Here is a 17500-nt window from a genome sequence, read left to right on the forward strand (position 1 = left end):
ATGAAGTACAGAGGGAGAGAAGACATTTAGAGAAGTAAACCTTTTTATGTACATGTATGTTATTTAGGATAGGATAGGACCAGGGGCCACCGTGCACATGCTTGGGACAACAACCCAGTGGTCTGTCTGCAAACAAACGTCTCTCATGTCCAGCTGAGCAAAGTCTGTATGAAGTGTTTTTCCTACTGCCATCAGTAGATGGAGATCTGACTTCGGCAAAACGTTCCTGCCAAACGGAACCAAATGAATATGTCTTATTATGTCTTATATTCGACTTATTCAATCAGCCCCAGAGCCTTGATTTCCAGTAACTGATGATCCATTTTCCTTAGCTCGGTGGTCACAGCAAAAACACAAATACCTTTGTTTTGTAGATGGAGGGAGACACCACATTCGTTTTCAGCCTGGAGTGTTGACGCACAAGTGTGCGGCATGCTTAATTGATTAGTTAATAGAGGTAATGTCATGGTCGCTCGTGGTTCAATGCAGGCAGTTAATGATTTTCTTCTCCTTTCCAAGGACCCTATTTCCAAGAGTTTTTATCGTGGGTCGTCACCGCGGAGTGTGAATTAATCATCAAATGCAAGGTAATTATTAGTGTTAGACAGGGTCTGATACTCAGCTTAATTGGCTTCATTTGACATTCGCTTGTTATTAATATAAAATGCATTTTCTGGGTATAATGTGTCCTATGTACTGTAAATGTATGTTCCAAGTGCTCTTTCTGTGTAACGTCTTTGTTTGGGTCCAGGTGACAAATGTTAACAAGGACACAACTCTGAAGTGGTATAAGGATGGAGTGGGGGTCACACAAGTTGTGTACGACCAGCAGTCGGGAGTCAGCACACTCACTATACCCCAGGTACACACACACCCAACACACACTCACTATACCCCAGGTACACACACACCCAACACACACTCACTATACCCCAGGTACACACACACCCAACACACACTCACTATACCCCAGGTACACACACACCCAACACACACTCACTATACCCCAGGTACACACACAACCAACACACACTCACTATACCCCGGTGCTGTACACACACACCCAACACACACTCACTATACCCCAGGTACACACACACCCAACACACACTCACTATACCCCAGGTACACACACACCCAACACACACTCACTATACCCCAGGTACTGTACACACACACCCAACACACACTCACTATACCCCAGGTACACACACACCCAACACACACTCACTATACCCCACATGCAAACTCACACTCAGGTATACACACACATCTACCACTCAATCTACCCCGGATACACACACACCTACCACTCACACTTAATCTTCCCCAGGTACACAAACACACGCACACACACACAAACACACACACACACACACACACACACACACACACACACACACACCACTCACTGTACTCATTAGAAGATGTCTGTGGTCTACATGACCAGTTGAACACAGGTCAGAGGTCATCATCATTAGCGTTGATTGCTCTGACACAGACGTCGAGAATCTGGGTCAGGGTGTCTCTGTTGGATGGATATTTATAGGGTGTTTCACCATCACCCGAGTAGAATACAGATTGTGTTGGTATTCTTCTCATTGCGCTGTGTAGACAGTTTGTTGTTGTTGTTGTTGTTGTTGTTGTGGGCGGTGTTGTGCTGACCTAGTTGTCTTTCTCTCACTGCCTGGCTGAACTCTCAGGTGACCAAGAAGGAAGCAGGGACTTACAAGACCGTGGTGGCTGATGGGAGAGGAGAGGACGTGAGCACCTTGGAGTTAACAGATGATGGTGAGACACATACGCGCGCACACCACACACACACACATATATATCATATACTATACACAAACGCATACACACATATACACGCACGCACGCACACGCGCACAGACATATATACACATACGCACGCGCACACACACACACATATATCATCTATTCACAAATGCATACACACATATACACACATGTGCGCGCACACACACACACAAACACGTGCGCGCACACACACACACACACACACACACACACACACATACACTCAATTAACCAGTATGTATTGTTAAGATGCAGCAAACTGCAACCCAACATTCTGTTATCCTCTTCATTATTCCCAGAGTTCTAATTCAGTATAATACGCTGTCTGGAGACATAATTATTCCTTATTTGTTTACAGAGTATAACAAGCTCCTCCAACACCTGAGCAAACAGTGCGGTGAGTTAATTGCGGATGCCCTAATTTAACTTAACTGCTTTGTTTACATCTCAATGTGTCCTGAATGACTTCCTGAATAGGGTGATAACTAGCCAACACTCATATGATTATTGGTTGGGTACTGACTATGTGCCCTTCCCATCATAAAATCAATAACTCCAAAGTGGCAGTGCTGCTATTCTAGCTGTTATACCACAGTCATACTCGGGTAGAGTTTTTTGTTTGTTTGTTTGTTTGTTTAGGGTATGGGTTGTTTGTTATGCTTTTCTCTCTGTCTCTGTGCTTCCCAGCTTTGTCAGCCGGCCCAGTGAGGATTCAGTGCACCGCCGACGGATTTAAGCTCTACTGCTCTCTGAAGTATTACCTGAGCTACATGAAGACCAGCTGGCACTTCCAGTGAGTCTCTAAGCCTGGGCTCCTCTCTATCCACCCCAGCCAAGTCGCTCTGCCTGCCTGCCTGATAGAGAAGGAAAAAGATAGCTGCTTATGTCACCCTCTGCTGGGGGAGGGGGGGGCGCATGATATAACAGGGATGTCGTTTATTTATGGTTATGAGCTCACGCCTTCTGGTCCTCATCAATCAATCAATCAAAGCTTTATTTGTATAGCGCATTTCATACCCAGAGGCAACACAATGCGCTTTACAGAGAACAAGGGAGGTGGGCAGACGTCCCACCCCTACATATTCCAGGGGAAAGCAAAAAAACAGTAATCACCCGGGGGCCAGATAAGTGAGCTGTAAAAATTCTTCCCTGACCCCTCTCAACAAGGCGATCGAGCAAGCTCCAGGAGTATGTTTGTCTACCGGCTAAGAACATTTATAAAGCAATACATTACATTAAATTACATTTAAGAGTAAGAGAGGCTAAAAAAGCATCATAGGAGAGAGGACATTCTACGGACATGCTACATCATCCACATCAGACACGGGGGTATCTATCGGACTTCGGGAGGTCTGCTGGTGACAGTGGGGGATCCACTGGACCTGGTTAGAAGATAGGAGGGAGAGATGAACTAGGCGTACACAAAAATGTGAAATCTTTGTGAAATCGAGAACACACACACACCACTCACAAAATCGAGATAGGGTCGAGCGAATGCTTGATTCCAACACTCTTTAGTCCCTCAGGTTGTGGCAGTAAAGAAAATCAGACATAGACGCTACTGACGTTAAATAGAAAACTGGAGTATCTGACATAAGCTTTACATTTAGATTGTATTGTTTCTAGGATTGGATTAGATGATTCCTCTCCCTAACTCTTTTGTTTGTCAGGGAGAAGCGTATTGACCAGGAAGCAAGGACCAAGCCTGGTAACAGTATGCAGAAGGTCTGGATCGAGATATTTGCTCCCACTGAGAAGGACAAGGGGAGGTACACCCTCGAGATGTTTGATGGCCAGGAGACGCACAAACGCTCCCTTGACCTGAGTGGCCAAGGTAGGTCTGCTTGGCACACTTGGGTACCTTTAAGGCCAGTCATATATGCAAAAAATACGGAAGCCAGTATTTCGCGCAAAAAACAAACAAAAAACAAATGTCTCGCAGGTTAGAGTCAGTTGCATAAAGATAGAAAGGTATTTGGCGATCTCAGCACGCATGCACACATTGAACCAGGTGGGTGTGGCCACGTCTCCAAGCAAATATTAAGACTCTGGTGTTGACCCGATAATTATTAGAATTGCCGTAGCAGAGCCAAACAGCACGAAGAATGAACATTGTGTGCCGCTTTAAATCTCAATGCTCAGCATAACTAAGAATAAACATAATTTTAACACGCATAATTGTCCTGACGGTCTGTCATCTTATTGGATTGTTATATGAATTTCTCTCTGTTTTTCAGCCTTTGCTGATGCACTGCTGGAGTACCAGAGGCTGAAGTAAGTGCACAGCCATATTGGGGGTCTGTCCAGCATTGCCTGCTGTGGTAAATTGAACAGAACTAACACTGTTACAGCTACACAGAGAGCTCCTTTTAAAATATAATGCTGTTTTAAGATTGACATGACTTACTTCATATGTGAGGTCACACAGACAGAGGTGCACTATGCTTAATATGTTGATTTTGTGTATTAAGAAAGATAAAGCAAAATCTATGTCAAATGTACCCATTTATTCCTTTGTTTTTATACCTAAGGCAAGTGGCGATTGCCGAGAAAAGTAAGTATGTCACATTAATCCCTATCCTATTTCTGGAGAATGACTGAATGAGTTGCATGCGGAGATTTCAGGGGATTAAATCTGCTCCTTTTGTTGTAGATTGTGCCAGAGTAACCAAAGGCCTGCCAGATGTGGTGGCCATCATGGAGAATAAGGTACCATACTGACATTTAGTGTACTAGGTCACTCCATGGCCAGTGTTAAAGTACAGTAGGTTATGTTAAAGTAGGCTATGTTAAAGTGTTAAAGTAGGCTATGTTGACTCTGTGACATGTCCTCCTGATTCAAGTTCCCTCCCAGACTGGTATTGATCATCTCTCACACTAAATCAACAAGTAATAGCTTTGTCTGTGACCCTTGCAAGTGAGATTCTGTTGTATACAGTTCTGTATTGTGTGAATCATCGAATGTCATCAGTTCATCTCCCTGTCCTCCAGTCTCTGTGTCTCACCTGCTTCACTGACGGAGACCCGGCCCCAGAGATGTTCTGGCTGAAGAATGAAAAAGAGATTGTCTCCTCGAGCCAGTTTGACATCACCAAAGAGCCCAAGTGCACCACGCTCACCATCAACAACGTGACAAGTGAAGACACCGGCCACTACAGCGTCTTTGTGCGTAACAAGTACGGTTCTCAGACGGTGAATGTAACCGTGAGTGTGTACAAGCACGGGCAAAAGCCCCCTGCTAACGCCATGGAGATGGAGTGAGAGGTCAGGGGTCAGGAGTCAGTTCTACCAAGAGAGAAAGGTGTTAATGAGGGGGTTGGTTGTGTGTCAGTTTTATTTATTTTATTATATTACATTTTTTTGGGAGGGGGGGGGTGGGGGGGGTGTAGAAAGGTTCATGAAAAGTTTGAGGAGGTTTCAAGAAGATAGTCTACTTCATATGTGTAAGGGGATATGAAAGGAAATTATCATATTTGCGCAAGCTGAAATGTCCACCATAACCGAGTGCCGCAAAAAACTATATCCTCCCCTGTTCTGCAATACCTGTTTGAATGTCCTCACCTGACTACAGTAGCAATCAGTATTCCAAGAGATAAAATGAAATTGCACAGTGAACCCAGAATTTATGTCAAGAGCATTTCAATCTAATTTTCAGTGACAGGGAGACCCTGATGAAGGCCTGTTAGATGGGGCATGATAATTACCACATTGACTACATGACTGTGCTTGCTCCCATTTTAAATTATCTTCTGGTTATATTGCATTAGATATGGCATGCAAGTCATGCACTTTGAGCAGATTACATAGCTGGGATGTCACAGTACTCCTGACAGATAAATGTAATTTATGCAAAGTACCCCATGTGATACTGTAAGCCACCAATCTCAGCCTGTGCCAGGGATTGAAGTACTGGCCTGCATATCTATCTGTCATCTCCCTGCGCTTGCTTTAGTGTTGCCAATAAAGTTCTCAGCAGCTGTCCTCTGAAGTCACTCATCATTACTGCATATAAGGCTGATAGAATAGTGCACTCATTAATGTGTTAGTGGTTTGGGTGTGCCTGTCCATTCGATCTCTGTCAGAAACATTTCACAAACATCGCTGTGGTTTGCTCCATGTATTACAGTATTATGCAAGAGAAATATCTTCTGTACTGCTAAAAAGCAAACAGTCCCCAGTGTCATTCACCCATCTGCTGGTCAAACAGCGGAGTAGATTTGACCACCTATTTGGAGGAAGCGCAGTTAGGGTTAAACAGATGCATGTACAGTTAGAAGATCAAAAGAGATGGAGAGATCTTATAGTTTGATAACTTGATTATAACTTGACTCAACTCAAATTGTCCACTGCTGTACAAATGCATAGATTTCAATGCATTACATGGATACCTGCCTGCTTGAGAATGCAGGGTAGAGCATACAAATTATAAAAGGACTGCACTTATATACTGTAGCACTTTAATACAAAGTGCTTGACAATGGCCTCTCATTCACACACTAATGGGGGCAGCTGCCATGCAAGGTGCGAGCCTACTCATTGGGAGCTGCAATTTGGTGTACAGCGTCTTACCCAAGGACACTTCGACATGTGGACAGGAGGAGCCGGGATTCGAACCGCCGACCCTACGTTCATTGGACGACCCGCTCTACCTCCAGAGCCACAGATAAAATATCTTTCTTTTAAAAACGATTGATTATGAATAAGAAAAGAGGAAGGAGTGACCGGGCCGTTTCCATGTGATGAAGCAAGCCACCCATTCACAACCCTCATCCTGTTCCTGAGTCCATCGGTTTGTCAAATCATCCGAGTCCTTGTTGCACATTTTACACATTCACACTCTTCTCCTCACCGTTCACCTCTTTCCGCTACAAGTGAAGGTTCGGCGAACCAGAAGTGAGCGAACTCTGGGTTGTTCAAACATCGGGGACAACGCAGAGTCAATGTTGCTGATTAGACAGGCACCGGTCCCTATAGCTGCCTCTCTGGTCCTATAAGTAGCCGAGCCACGCAGGGGACCCTCTCTGTACGTTGTGTTGAGCCTCACACAGCTGTCCTCTCTTGCCCACCTTGGCGACGGACAAAGCGGAGCGGAGAAAACATGGCCTTCAGTGGAACATGGCAGGTGTACGTTCAGGAGAACTACGAGGAGTTCCTCAGAGCCATCTGTGAGTGTTCCACCTGCGTAGTCTGCATAGGGATGATCGCTAGTGTAGTCGGGGGTACTTCCAATATCCACAGACACAGTAAATACTTCTTATGCACCACTGATGCAAAAACTGGACAATTGCATATCTGTTGTTATAGTATAGCCACTTCTTCAGTCACCACTAAACCACTAGTGATGCTGAGGCAGATGGGAGGGGGTTGAGGGTAGACTGTTTTTGGCAGAGGTTTAATGAGCATTGTTTTCATACTGTACTTCATAATCAGACGGTGAACTGAAAATCAGGATAGGCAAGGATAGTTTCACCATACGGTGTATCTCCAACCTATTCACAGATAACCTGAACTATTCAAATCATAAGTCAACATTTTCTCATACATCCCCGTAATACTAACTTTTTTCCTTTATGTCAGTTCAATGCTAATGAAGTCTCTTGACCCGCAGCACTCCCAGAAGATGTCATCAAACTGGCCAAGGATATCAAGCCCGTGACTGAGATCCAGCAAAAAGGCAACGACTTTGTCATCACCAGCAAAACACCTGGCAAATCCGTCACCAACTCCTTCACCATCGGCAAAGAGGCTGAAATCACCACCATGGATGGCAAGAAGCTCAAGGTAGGCTAACCGGTCTTGATTAAATGTACCTATTGTACACGTCCTGTAAACATTGCTGTATATCCATTAGATTTCACGACACCTCCAGAGTGAATGAAGCCATGATTTGCTTGTGAATGAAATCAGATAACATCATCGTATGTTCCTTAGCCATGGAGTTCCCTCATCATATCACTGTTAGGGGCGTCACAAGGAATTTTAGGCCCCATGAGATATTCCACTGGGTCTGTATAATATATATTGATTAGCTGGTTTTCTGGGCCCCATCCAACTGGGGGCCCCTGAATTATTACCCCTCCCCCTTAAGGATGCCCATGGTTACATGGCATTGACCCCATTGTCTCCTCTCACCCCAAGTGCACTGTCAAGATGGAGGGAGGAAAGATGATCTGCAACACAGAGAAGTTCTGTCATGTCCAAGAGATCATAGGAGGAGAGATGGTTGAGGTCTGTATTGGTGTCCCTGTCACTCGATATCCCAGCTCTTAAAAGACACATTAACAAATAACAATGCTTTAAAGTGTCATATAAATATGGAAATATGGTAACAACCTGACATTTCTGAAGAGACATCCGGAGATATTTTGTTGTTTCTTTTCTCACCCTTTAGAATCTGACCGTGGGCTCCACAACTCTCATCAGAAGGAGCAAGAAGATTTAAACCCAGTGGAAGAAGGGACATTGCTGTATTTAAATAAACATGCATAAAAATGTGGTTTGGCTTTACTCTCATAGCCCTTCAAATACATCTGCCAGAATATGTCCCGTATCTGATCATAATAATGACACATTCCATTCACCATTTATACCCTAAACATCAACCAGCTGAAAACAGTGAGAGAACAAAGGTCATGTGAGTTACGTAGCAGCAGCAGCCAGCATGATCGATACCACAGTGAGAACATTCATCGTAAATGGAAACCATACTTTGATCATTTGATCACCATTCACTTATACACACAATAAAAACGATAAAAACAGATTTGGTATAATTACTAATACCTTACAACTTATAATTGTCACAGGATTCTTGAAAATGTATCCTGTCTTCAAGGACAAACTTGTTAGCAGGTGTATTGTTTGAAGAAATGCACTGTATGGATGTATGGAGGAAAACATTTTTCTAGAATCAGAATCAGATTAACATTTAAGCATGTTAACATACACAAAGACTTTGGTTCTGGCCATTGGTGACTCAAGCAATACAGACAATGTACATATTATTTACAAAGAATACACGACATTCACAATATACAATACACAATATACAACCAATATACATATTATATGAAAGACAAACATCATTAACAAATGCAAGGGTGAGTGAAATTATGATTTATGTTTAGCACAATAAAGTATTTGTAGATGTGAAGCAGGATGTCATAACAATCTGAAGAAACGAGCAGCTATGGCATAGCAGATGATATTGGTCTGTTTATGAGAGTATGGCATGAGAAAAGAAACAGGCTTCTGTAGCCCTTGCCAGAGGGGAAGAGTTGAAAAATGTTGTGTCCAGGGTGTGACGAGTCTGAAATGATTATCGCTGACCGTTTCCTAGTCCTGGAGGGTGGGCTCGCTGCTGTCTATTCCTGTCCTTTTCTGTGGCTGCTCCGAACCAGACCGTGATGGACCAGAACCTGTTAAGTTACGTCCTAACTTATATAAAATAATAACGATTCTCCGGGATCAAAGTTAAGTGTGCTTTATTGCTTGTCCAGCTTCCAACATCTGACTGCCTGACATACTCCGCAGGTGCACTAATCACTGTAGCTCTAGCCAATCACATGACAGATATTCTACTGAATATTACAGAACCTACACAGGATGGGTTTGATGATGCGATGTAGAACTGGCACAGCAGCTCCTGTGGGAGACCATACTTTCTCAGTTGCCGCAGAAAGTGGGGATGGAGTTGATGTTGATCTCCCATTTCAGGTCTTGGGAAATGGAAGCTTCAAACTTGAAGGTCTCCATGGTTTACACAGGGCTGCTGGATATTGTCAGGGGGGGCAGTGCTGGGGGGCGTCTCCTAATGTCCACTGTCATCTCCAGTCTTCAGCGTGTTCAGCTCCAGGTTGTTCTGACGGCACCAACCCTTCAACCTCCCACCAATAGATTTGTTGCCATCTTGGATGAGTCTGATGACCGTAGTGTCGTCTGCAAACTTCCGGAGTTTAACAGCTGGGGCCTTGGAGATGCAGTCGTTGGTGTAGAGCAGGCATTCCCAAACTGTGAGGCGGGCCTCCCCTGGGGGGCCCCAAAGAAATTCAGGGGAGGCACGGAGGGATGGTTAGAAAAAAAAAGAAGGAAAAGCATGTTGTTGTTGTTGTTTTTTTTAAGTCTATGGTTTTTATGAATAAAACATGATTTTAAAGGTCAGAAGATCGAAATAAATAATGGGAGAGATGTATACTAAATTTGTGGATAGTGCAGAGAGAGCCTCCCCCCGCAGGCGTGAATGTATTGTGCGAAAACGTCATAACGTTAACTAGCATCAGGTGCCACCGAGCTAACTTAGCTGTGTACCGTTATGGGCTAGCTAATGCTGCCTTGCAAAATGGACAAATTTGGGGGGTAGGGGGGGTGCGGGTGTGTCAGTGGTTTCAGAGGGGAGGCCCACATTGATGGAGTTTGGGAACCCATGGTGTAGAGGGAGAAGAGCAGTGGGCAGAGGACACATCCCTGGGGAGCACCAGTGCTGACTGTCTGTATAACCAGAAATCACTTCCCCCGGCCTCACCTGCTGTTTCCTGCCTGTAGGGAAGAAGCTGGTAATCGTTGTGAGAGTTTGGAGAAGAGGATTTCTGGAATGATGGTGTTGAATGCCGAGCTGAAGTCTACAAAAAAGATCCTTGCATAATGTCTCTGGGCAGTCAAGCTGTGGTAGGATGTAGTGGCCCATGTTGATTGGCAAACCGCAGCGGGTCCAGTAGGTGTCCTGTGACATTCTTCAGGTGGGCCAATACCAGTCGTTCAAAGGACTTCGTGACCACAGATGTCAGAGGGACAGGCCTGTAGTCATTCAGTCCTTTGATGGAGGGTTTCTTGGGGACCAGGGTGATGGTGGAGCATTTGAAGCAGAAGGAGGGGACATCACGCTAGCCTCATTAGCTCCAGGGATCTGTTGAAGATCTGAGTGAAGATTGGAACCAGTTGGTCAGCTTGAAGACAGGAGGGGGAGACACACTCTGGAAGAGCCGGCTCATATCCTCTTCACATAACACCTTCACTCCAGCCTTGATTGCCAGAGGTGTGATGGGGGCTGTTATCATTGGGCTGGAGTGGGTAAGGGGTGTGTGTGTCCCTCTCAAACCTGTGTGAATGAATTTCAAGTCTCAACAAAGTGTTCTGTTTTCCCCCTTGACTGTTATTCTAAACTTTGTAGTTCGTTCTCATTGATCAGTCTGTTAGAACTACAAATCCCTCCCTGTGTGACATCACTTCCCTGTCTTCCCCCTGAAACTGTCACTTCCTCTTTCTTTGTATAAGCTATCGACCTCTCCTCACCAAGCCCCCAGGATCAGCTTGGCGCATTGAAGCCATCATGGGCTTTCAGGCCAAGCTCGGTATTGCAAGTCACGTGACGGCATGCGGCCCAAGACCCTTATTTCCCATGGTTTGTGGATTATGATAGATAGGGCTAGAAAAGGAAAACAAAATTTTTCTCGGTATCATTCAGCATCAGAGACCAATCTAATCAATATAAACTTTTAATTCAATGGGGTTTTGTTTGTTTTTGAAGCTGCACGAGCCTCGGGGACGCTGGTCGCGCGTTCGTGAGTCCTGCGAGCTCGGGAAAGCACGTCACCTTAGGAAGACCCGCCCTACTCTGCCTCTGATTGGATAGGATGTCATGCAATGACGTCGGCTAACATTTGCTATGCGTTTAGCAATGAAGCTGCTATGATCATGCTAATCATAGATATGAACGTATGTCTATGATGCAAATGATCATGACATGTGGTTACTTTAGGACATCGTTGGAAAAGATCTAGAGGGTAAGTGGGTCAATGTTGAATAACTTAGCTAACATTATCTAATGTTACATTTCTTTATATTAACATCAACTATATTGATAGGCTAGGGAGCTATGCTAACGGTAGCTAATGCTAACGGCTTATGGTTAACGTTAGTTAATGCTAACGTTACGTTCGGAGGTCTCAGATGTATTTCAATTTGAACATAATGTTGAGCATGATCAATGTGACATTGTTCATACATTGATTACAGTCTGTAATCTTGTCTGGCATTATTTAGCTATAGTGGGCTGATGCTACTATAGCATTTGCCACATTATACATCAAATTAATCAAGCATAGTTAGTGTTATTACCTGAAGGCATTATTACCATTGCAAGTAAGCATGCCATGTATATGCCATGCCTGGAAATCAAATTAATAGTGTAATTCTTCCCCATCATAGCTCATTGTACACTGATATAATCATTCTCCTTGCCTTTGCTAATACTCATCTCTTTTATCAAACTTTGTGCTAGGAAAGAAATCTGGCTGTGATTCGTCGCTAGTGCTCATCCAGGCTGTTGTCATCTCCCGCCTGGACTCCTGCAACTCCCTACTTGCTGCCATCCTGCAGCGTTGGCCATCAGACTCCTGGAGAAAGCTGCTGCTGACCTGGTGTTCAACGGCCCCATGCTCTTCCACAAAACTTCCCTACTCCGTTCTCTGCACTGGCTCCCTGCGCTGTCCCATCCAGTTTAGGACTGTGGTGCAAGCCTACAGGGCAAATGAACAGCTCCCTCCGACCTCCAGGCTGTGGTCAAGCTCTGCTGCCTTGAGGTGATTGGTTCCCCAGTTGCTCCAAGCCCCCCTATGGCAGATTGTAACGGCCATGGCTCTTTTCTGTCCTGGCCTCACAGTGGTGGAATGAACTGTGCACTGATGTCAGAACAGAGCCAATAATACACACTGTTCATAGTGAGCCTAGTTATTATTGATTAACTTGGACTGTTTCCTCTCTCCTTGTCAGTCATTAAAATATGTTCAGTGTTTCACAATACTGATGTATAACATTTCATTATTTTGTCTCAGACCATTTCTGAAACAATCATCAGTGTCAGTATACATTTCCCTCCAATGTTATTGCTTGCCCATTTTTAACCATTTAACTACCAGACTGTACAAACGAATTGCACACCTATAGTATTTTCTAGGTATAGCCTACTTCTCCAGTTTCTCTTAATGTTGGTATGAAATGGCAGTCAAACTATGCAATGATGTTCAACACTATTTCCACCCAAATTCCCAACAAATGTGGCCACCACACTGTTCAGGACATTCACAGGTCTTGCTCTCAGGGATCGGTAAAAGAAAGGGACATGGTTCCTCCATAATGTGCTAAGGCTCTGCTTAGATCAAAGGCTTGGTCATCAGAAAATATCACAAAGACAGTGATCACAAAACAATTAAAAACATGTCACCAGTGTATGCCTTAACCCTAGTCAAATTTCTAGTATGTGTGAACCATATACATGGCAGTAAACAGATCTTGAGTCATACAAACTGGAGGATGCTTGACCCATACAAACTACTTTAACTCAATTTCAATAAACAACTTAAAATATGGCAGACAGAAGAGCTGAGCAGACTTGGTAGATGACTGGATGATCTTACAGAGAACCAAGGGAAATTGACTGGTATTAATGCTAAGAGTAATGAGGGATGAGGTGCAGCTGGGCAGAGTGGAGACAGGTGGCAGGTGATGCAGGAGATGGGAAGGTGAGTAGGCAACAACCAAGCATGAACAGGAACTGGACCACTGGCTCCCCTTGACTGTCCAACCCATCCATCAGCGCCAGCAGAGTGGACACGATAGAGCCAGAGAGAGAAAGACAAATGCAACGCAAGGTTAGTTTAGTTCCAATCGCCCATGTGCAACATCAATCAAGTACGCAGCCAAGCTGAAGAACCGAGTTACACCAGAGGCGGAGCGAGGCGGTGGCTCCGTGAAAGACAGGCCTCACCTGTGTATCTGGTCCTGTCTGCTGGAGCGTACTGGGGCCAGCCGGTCTATCTTGTGGAAGAAGATGAAGGAGGGTCTCATTAGGTTGACCTGGGGAGAGACCAACAAACAGCCATCACAAGCTCTCAGTCAACACTGAGGATGATGGTCAGGTGTCCTGTCCAATAATTATACCCCCCTCCCCCAACCGCCACAGTTGCCCCATTGGCTAACCTGGTCAAAGAGAAGGCAGAGCTGATTATGTGTTCTGATTCACCAACCCACTTTCTAAGGCAGTCAGCTCCTTTCCTTATAGACACCTTGTGTTTCCCTGCCTACACTCGTTAGTCTGCACCCGCGCCACTGGGGTCTTGCCTGTACTTGGGGGACTGTAGATCAGAGCACTACACATCTGTAGGTGGGGGGGGGGGGGTTGGGGGGAGTATGTGAAAAACAGGGACTTCACAAGACAGCTCAAATTAGACAAGACAGCTTAAATACGGCTGGGTCTTCATATGTTTACTGGAGCAACGTACTGTAGTGTGGTCTCACCTAGGAGGTTCTTCTATCAGGTGATCGAACAGAGAGGGGTTGCTCTGCTTCCTGTTCACTGACTGAAAAAGCAATCACAGTGGGATTTAGTGACATCATCAGTTTGATAAAAGAGATGAGTATTAGCAAAGGCAAGGAGAATGATTATATCAGTGTACAATGAGCTATGATGGGGAGGAATTACACTATTAATTTGATTTCCAGGCATGGCATATACATGGCATGCTTACTTGAATGGTAATAATGCCTTCAGGTAATAACACTAACTATGCTTGATTAATTTGATGTAAAATGTGGCAAATGCTATAGTAGCATCAGCCCACTATAACTAAATAATGCCAGACAAGATTACAGACTGTAATCAATGTATGAACAATGTCACATTGATCATGCTCAACATTATGTTCAAATTGAAATACATCTGAGACCTCCGAACGTAACGTTAGCATTAACTAACGTTAACCATAAGCCGTTAGCATTAGCTACCGTTAGCATAGCTCCCTAGCCTATCAATATAGTTGATGTTAATATAAAGAAATGTAACATTAGATAATGTTAGCTAAGTTATTCAACATTGACCCACTTACCCTCTAGATCTTTTCCAACGATGTCCTAAAGTAACCACATGTCATGATCATTTGCATCATAGACATACGTTCATATCTATGATTAGCATGATCATAGCAGCTTCATTGCTAAACGCATAGCAAATGTTAGCCGACGTCATTGCATGACATCCTATCCAATCAGAGGCAGAGTAGGGCGAGTCTTCCTAAGGTGACTGCTTTCCCGAGCTCGCAGGACTCACGAACGCGCGACCAGCGTCCCCGAGGCTCGTGCACAGCACGTTTCAAATGGCTCGATACAGGTATTGGTGGCTTCAAAAACAAACAAAACCCCATTGAATTAAAAGTTTATATTGATTAGATTGGTCTCTGATGCTGAATGATACCGAGAAAAATTTTGTTTTCCTTTTCTAGCCCTATCTATCATAATCCACAAACCATGGGAAATAAGGGTCTTGGGCCGCATGCCGTCACGTGACTTGCAATACCGGGCTTTGGCCACTACGTCAAATGGCTTCATGCGCCGGTGAGCAACTTTCATTGAAATGAATAGGCAGCCATTTTCAATGCCGTCTCCAGTTATATTATACCTCCATGCTCCTCACGTTCTTCACTCTTGCCTGGATTCACTTCCTGTGCGAGGGTCCGACTCTGCAGAATCGTAACATAGAATAAACTATTGTACTTTGTTTAAAACCAGCTTGAGCGACCACTCAGCGTGTTCTTTGACAATCTAACTAAACCAAGGATAAAAATCCTTCACACCTGCAGTAGCCTCGAAGACGTTCAAGTCATCAGGCAGGTCTTTGTTTGCCTCGGGGGGGGGGGGGTCTCCTGTATTTTTTTATGTCTTGCAGCAGGCTTCTCCACACTGATGCAGGGTCGTTGGCTGAAGTTCCGCTTTTCCAGTGTAGTTTCTTTTAGCCACTCTGATCTCCTTTATTGGGTGAGTCTGGCCCTGGCCTACTTGATACAGTTATTAGGCTAATCAAGAGGTAATTGGTATGAATGCATGAAAATAAAATATGTTCTGTGTTTTCAATATCATTCCCACAAAATCTGCATTAAAGGAGTAGTAAAGGGAAAAATCATGTTTAGACCTATTTTAAGGTTACTTATGATCATATACAATGGTTCAGATCAAAACGTTGACAAAACTAGCACTTTTGAGAAAGTTGATAATTGCTCTACCACCGTTTAGGTCATACAATGGATGTGGGTGGGCACCTTGAAAAATCTTTCAAAAACATGTTAAACTCTCGATTTCAAAGACAAGAAGCTCACCGAGGGGGTAATTGGTGTCCGTTGGTGTTCTGACAACAAATTCGCCGCAAAGTAGGCCTATGAATCCTGTAGGGTTTTATTGATAATTTTATGAAATCCATTGACTTGTATTGAAGCGACCATTGTAGATGTGTAGATCAATCCGCAGAGGGGATTGAGGAAGCGGAACTACTTACGGTAGCTATTGTTATTGTATATGTTGCTAGGCTACCTAGTTTGCGGACGTTTACACATGTAGGCTATGTGCTGCGACTAAATAGTTCTATGCTAAATATTCAAAAAAGCCTTTCCAGGTGAACTAGAATCTTACTTTATGGCGAATTATGTCAGAATGCCAACTAACACCTCAGTGAGTTTCTTGTCTTTGAAATTTAGAGTTTAACATGTTTTTTGAATGATTTTTCACAGTGCCCACCCACATCCATTGTATGACCAAAACGGTGGTAGAGAAATTATCAGACTAAAAGACTCAAAGGTCTCAAAAGTACTAGTTTTGTAAACTTTTTTATCTTAACCATTGTATATGATCATAAGTAACCTTAAACCGGGGCTAAACATGATTTTTCCCTTTACTACTCCTTTAATTTCCCAATAGGATCTAGGCAGGGGTCTCAAACTCGCGGCCCGCGGGCCATCTGCGGCCCGCCACACCCCTCCATCCGGCCCGCGACATGATGTCAGAAATATAATGTAATCCGGCCCGCAAAATAATTTCTTGTAAACGGCGCCGGCAGGCAGGCCTACAATGCAAAATTCAAGTCGCTCAAACGTGGGGCGAAATTCTGTTATTGTGCGCAGCGCGCGAGGTGAACGATGCAGTCACAGGTGCAATCAATCGGCATGCAACTATGAACGGAATGCAGCTCGCCACCGAGAGGCTGTTTTCATGGTTAACTAACGTTAGGAACACAGACAGTTTCAAGAAAGATGGACATTGCAGTATTTTTTGTAGAGTTCAATGGAAATGCTACCTGCCTGATATGCAAGAACAAAGTCGCCGTTCTGAAGGAATATAATGTCAAGGGCTGACGTCTCAGTCTTTCAAGATAAGTGTCTAGCCAGAAATAGAGTAGTAGCCTACACATGTATTCAAGTGTCTGGTAAGAAATGGAAACAAACTTGAACTTTAATAAATGCAAGAAGCTAGCTACAGGTCTAGGGCAGGCTTACAGTAGTGATGCATCTTGCAGCTAAAACAGAATAAAGTACAAATGTAAGCTATTCAAGATCAAATAAAAGTAAGGAAAAAATATTTGCAGTACTAACTGTTAAAATATATTAAAATGAATGGAAACCGGTTTGAATTTGTATGATGAAAATGTTAGTTATGGAATAGTCTTGCAACATTTAGTGACTGAGTTGTGAGTCTAGTTATGGAAATGAAAAATGACATTTTCCGAAATATTGCACTTTCTTATAGTTAGTAGTAGTTGAAGTTGACGTGGCCCTCCTATGAGTTGACGATACCAGCAGTGGCCCCAAGCCAGTTTGAGTTTGAGGCCCCTGACTAGAGATAGGCCAGGTGTTCTCATAAAAGT

General features: G+C 43.9%; 2 protein-coding genes across 2 annotated transcripts in view; both read left to right on the top strand.

Annotated features, from left to right (window-relative positions):
* myom3 (myomesin 3) overlaps nucleotides 1–5082 on the top strand; it is a gene marked incomplete at both ends in the record, with an annotated part of 43480 nt that extends 38398 nt beyond the window's left edge. The window contains 10 exons of the mRNA XM_084444548.1: nucleotides 520–587; nucleotides 752–862; nucleotides 1704–1791; nucleotides 2180–2218; nucleotides 2509–2614; nucleotides 3492–3655; nucleotides 4059–4095; nucleotides 4353–4375; nucleotides 4475–4530; nucleotides 4813–5082. Coding sequence (XP_084300674.1) covers nucleotides 520–587; nucleotides 752–862; nucleotides 1704–1791; nucleotides 2180–2218; nucleotides 2509–2614; nucleotides 3492–3655; nucleotides 4059–4095; nucleotides 4353–4375; nucleotides 4475–4530; nucleotides 4813–5082 — 962 coding nt within the window. The remainder of the gene's footprint in view (nucleotides 1–519; nucleotides 588–751; nucleotides 863–1703; nucleotides 1792–2179; nucleotides 2219–2508; nucleotides 2615–3491; nucleotides 3656–4058; nucleotides 4096–4352; nucleotides 4376–4474; nucleotides 4531–4812) is intronic.
* A 1689-nt stretch (nucleotides 5083–6771) lies between these two features.
* On the top strand, nucleotides 6772–8317 carry fabp10a (fatty acid binding protein 10a, liver basic). The gene is made up of 4 exons (XM_084444235.1): nucleotides 6772–6986; nucleotides 7430–7602; nucleotides 7960–8049; nucleotides 8213–8317. Exons 1-4 carry the CDS (start codon nucleotides 6920–6922, stop codon nucleotides 8261–8263), a joined length of 381 nt encoding a protein of 126 aa, XP_084300361.1. The 5' UTR covers nucleotides 6772–6919; the 3' UTR covers nucleotides 8264–8317.
* Nucleotides 8318–17500: the final 9183 nt, after the last annotated feature.

Source organism: Borostomias antarcticus (genome assembly GCF_949987555.1).
Source record: "Borostomias antarcticus genome assembly, chromosome: 10".
In the NCBI taxonomy this organism is placed as follows: Eukaryota; Metazoa; Chordata; class Actinopteri; order Stomiiformes; family Stomiidae; genus Borostomias; species Borostomias antarcticus.

Excerpts from the sequence above, each read along its gene's own strand:
- fabp10a (XM_084444235.1), top strand. The coding sequence starts at position 6,920 with ATGGCCTTCAGTGGAACATGGCAGGTGTACGTTCAGGAGAACTACGAG. Across the intron at positions 7,603-7,959 it reads TGGATGGCAAGAAGCTCAAG|TGCACTGTCAAGATGGAGGG; the intron begins GTAGGCTAACCG and ends TCTCACCCCAAG. Across the intron at positions 8,050-8,212 it reads TAGGAGGAGAGATGGTTGAG|AATCTGACCGTGGGCTCCAC; the intron begins GTCTGTATTGGT and ends CTCACCCTTTAG.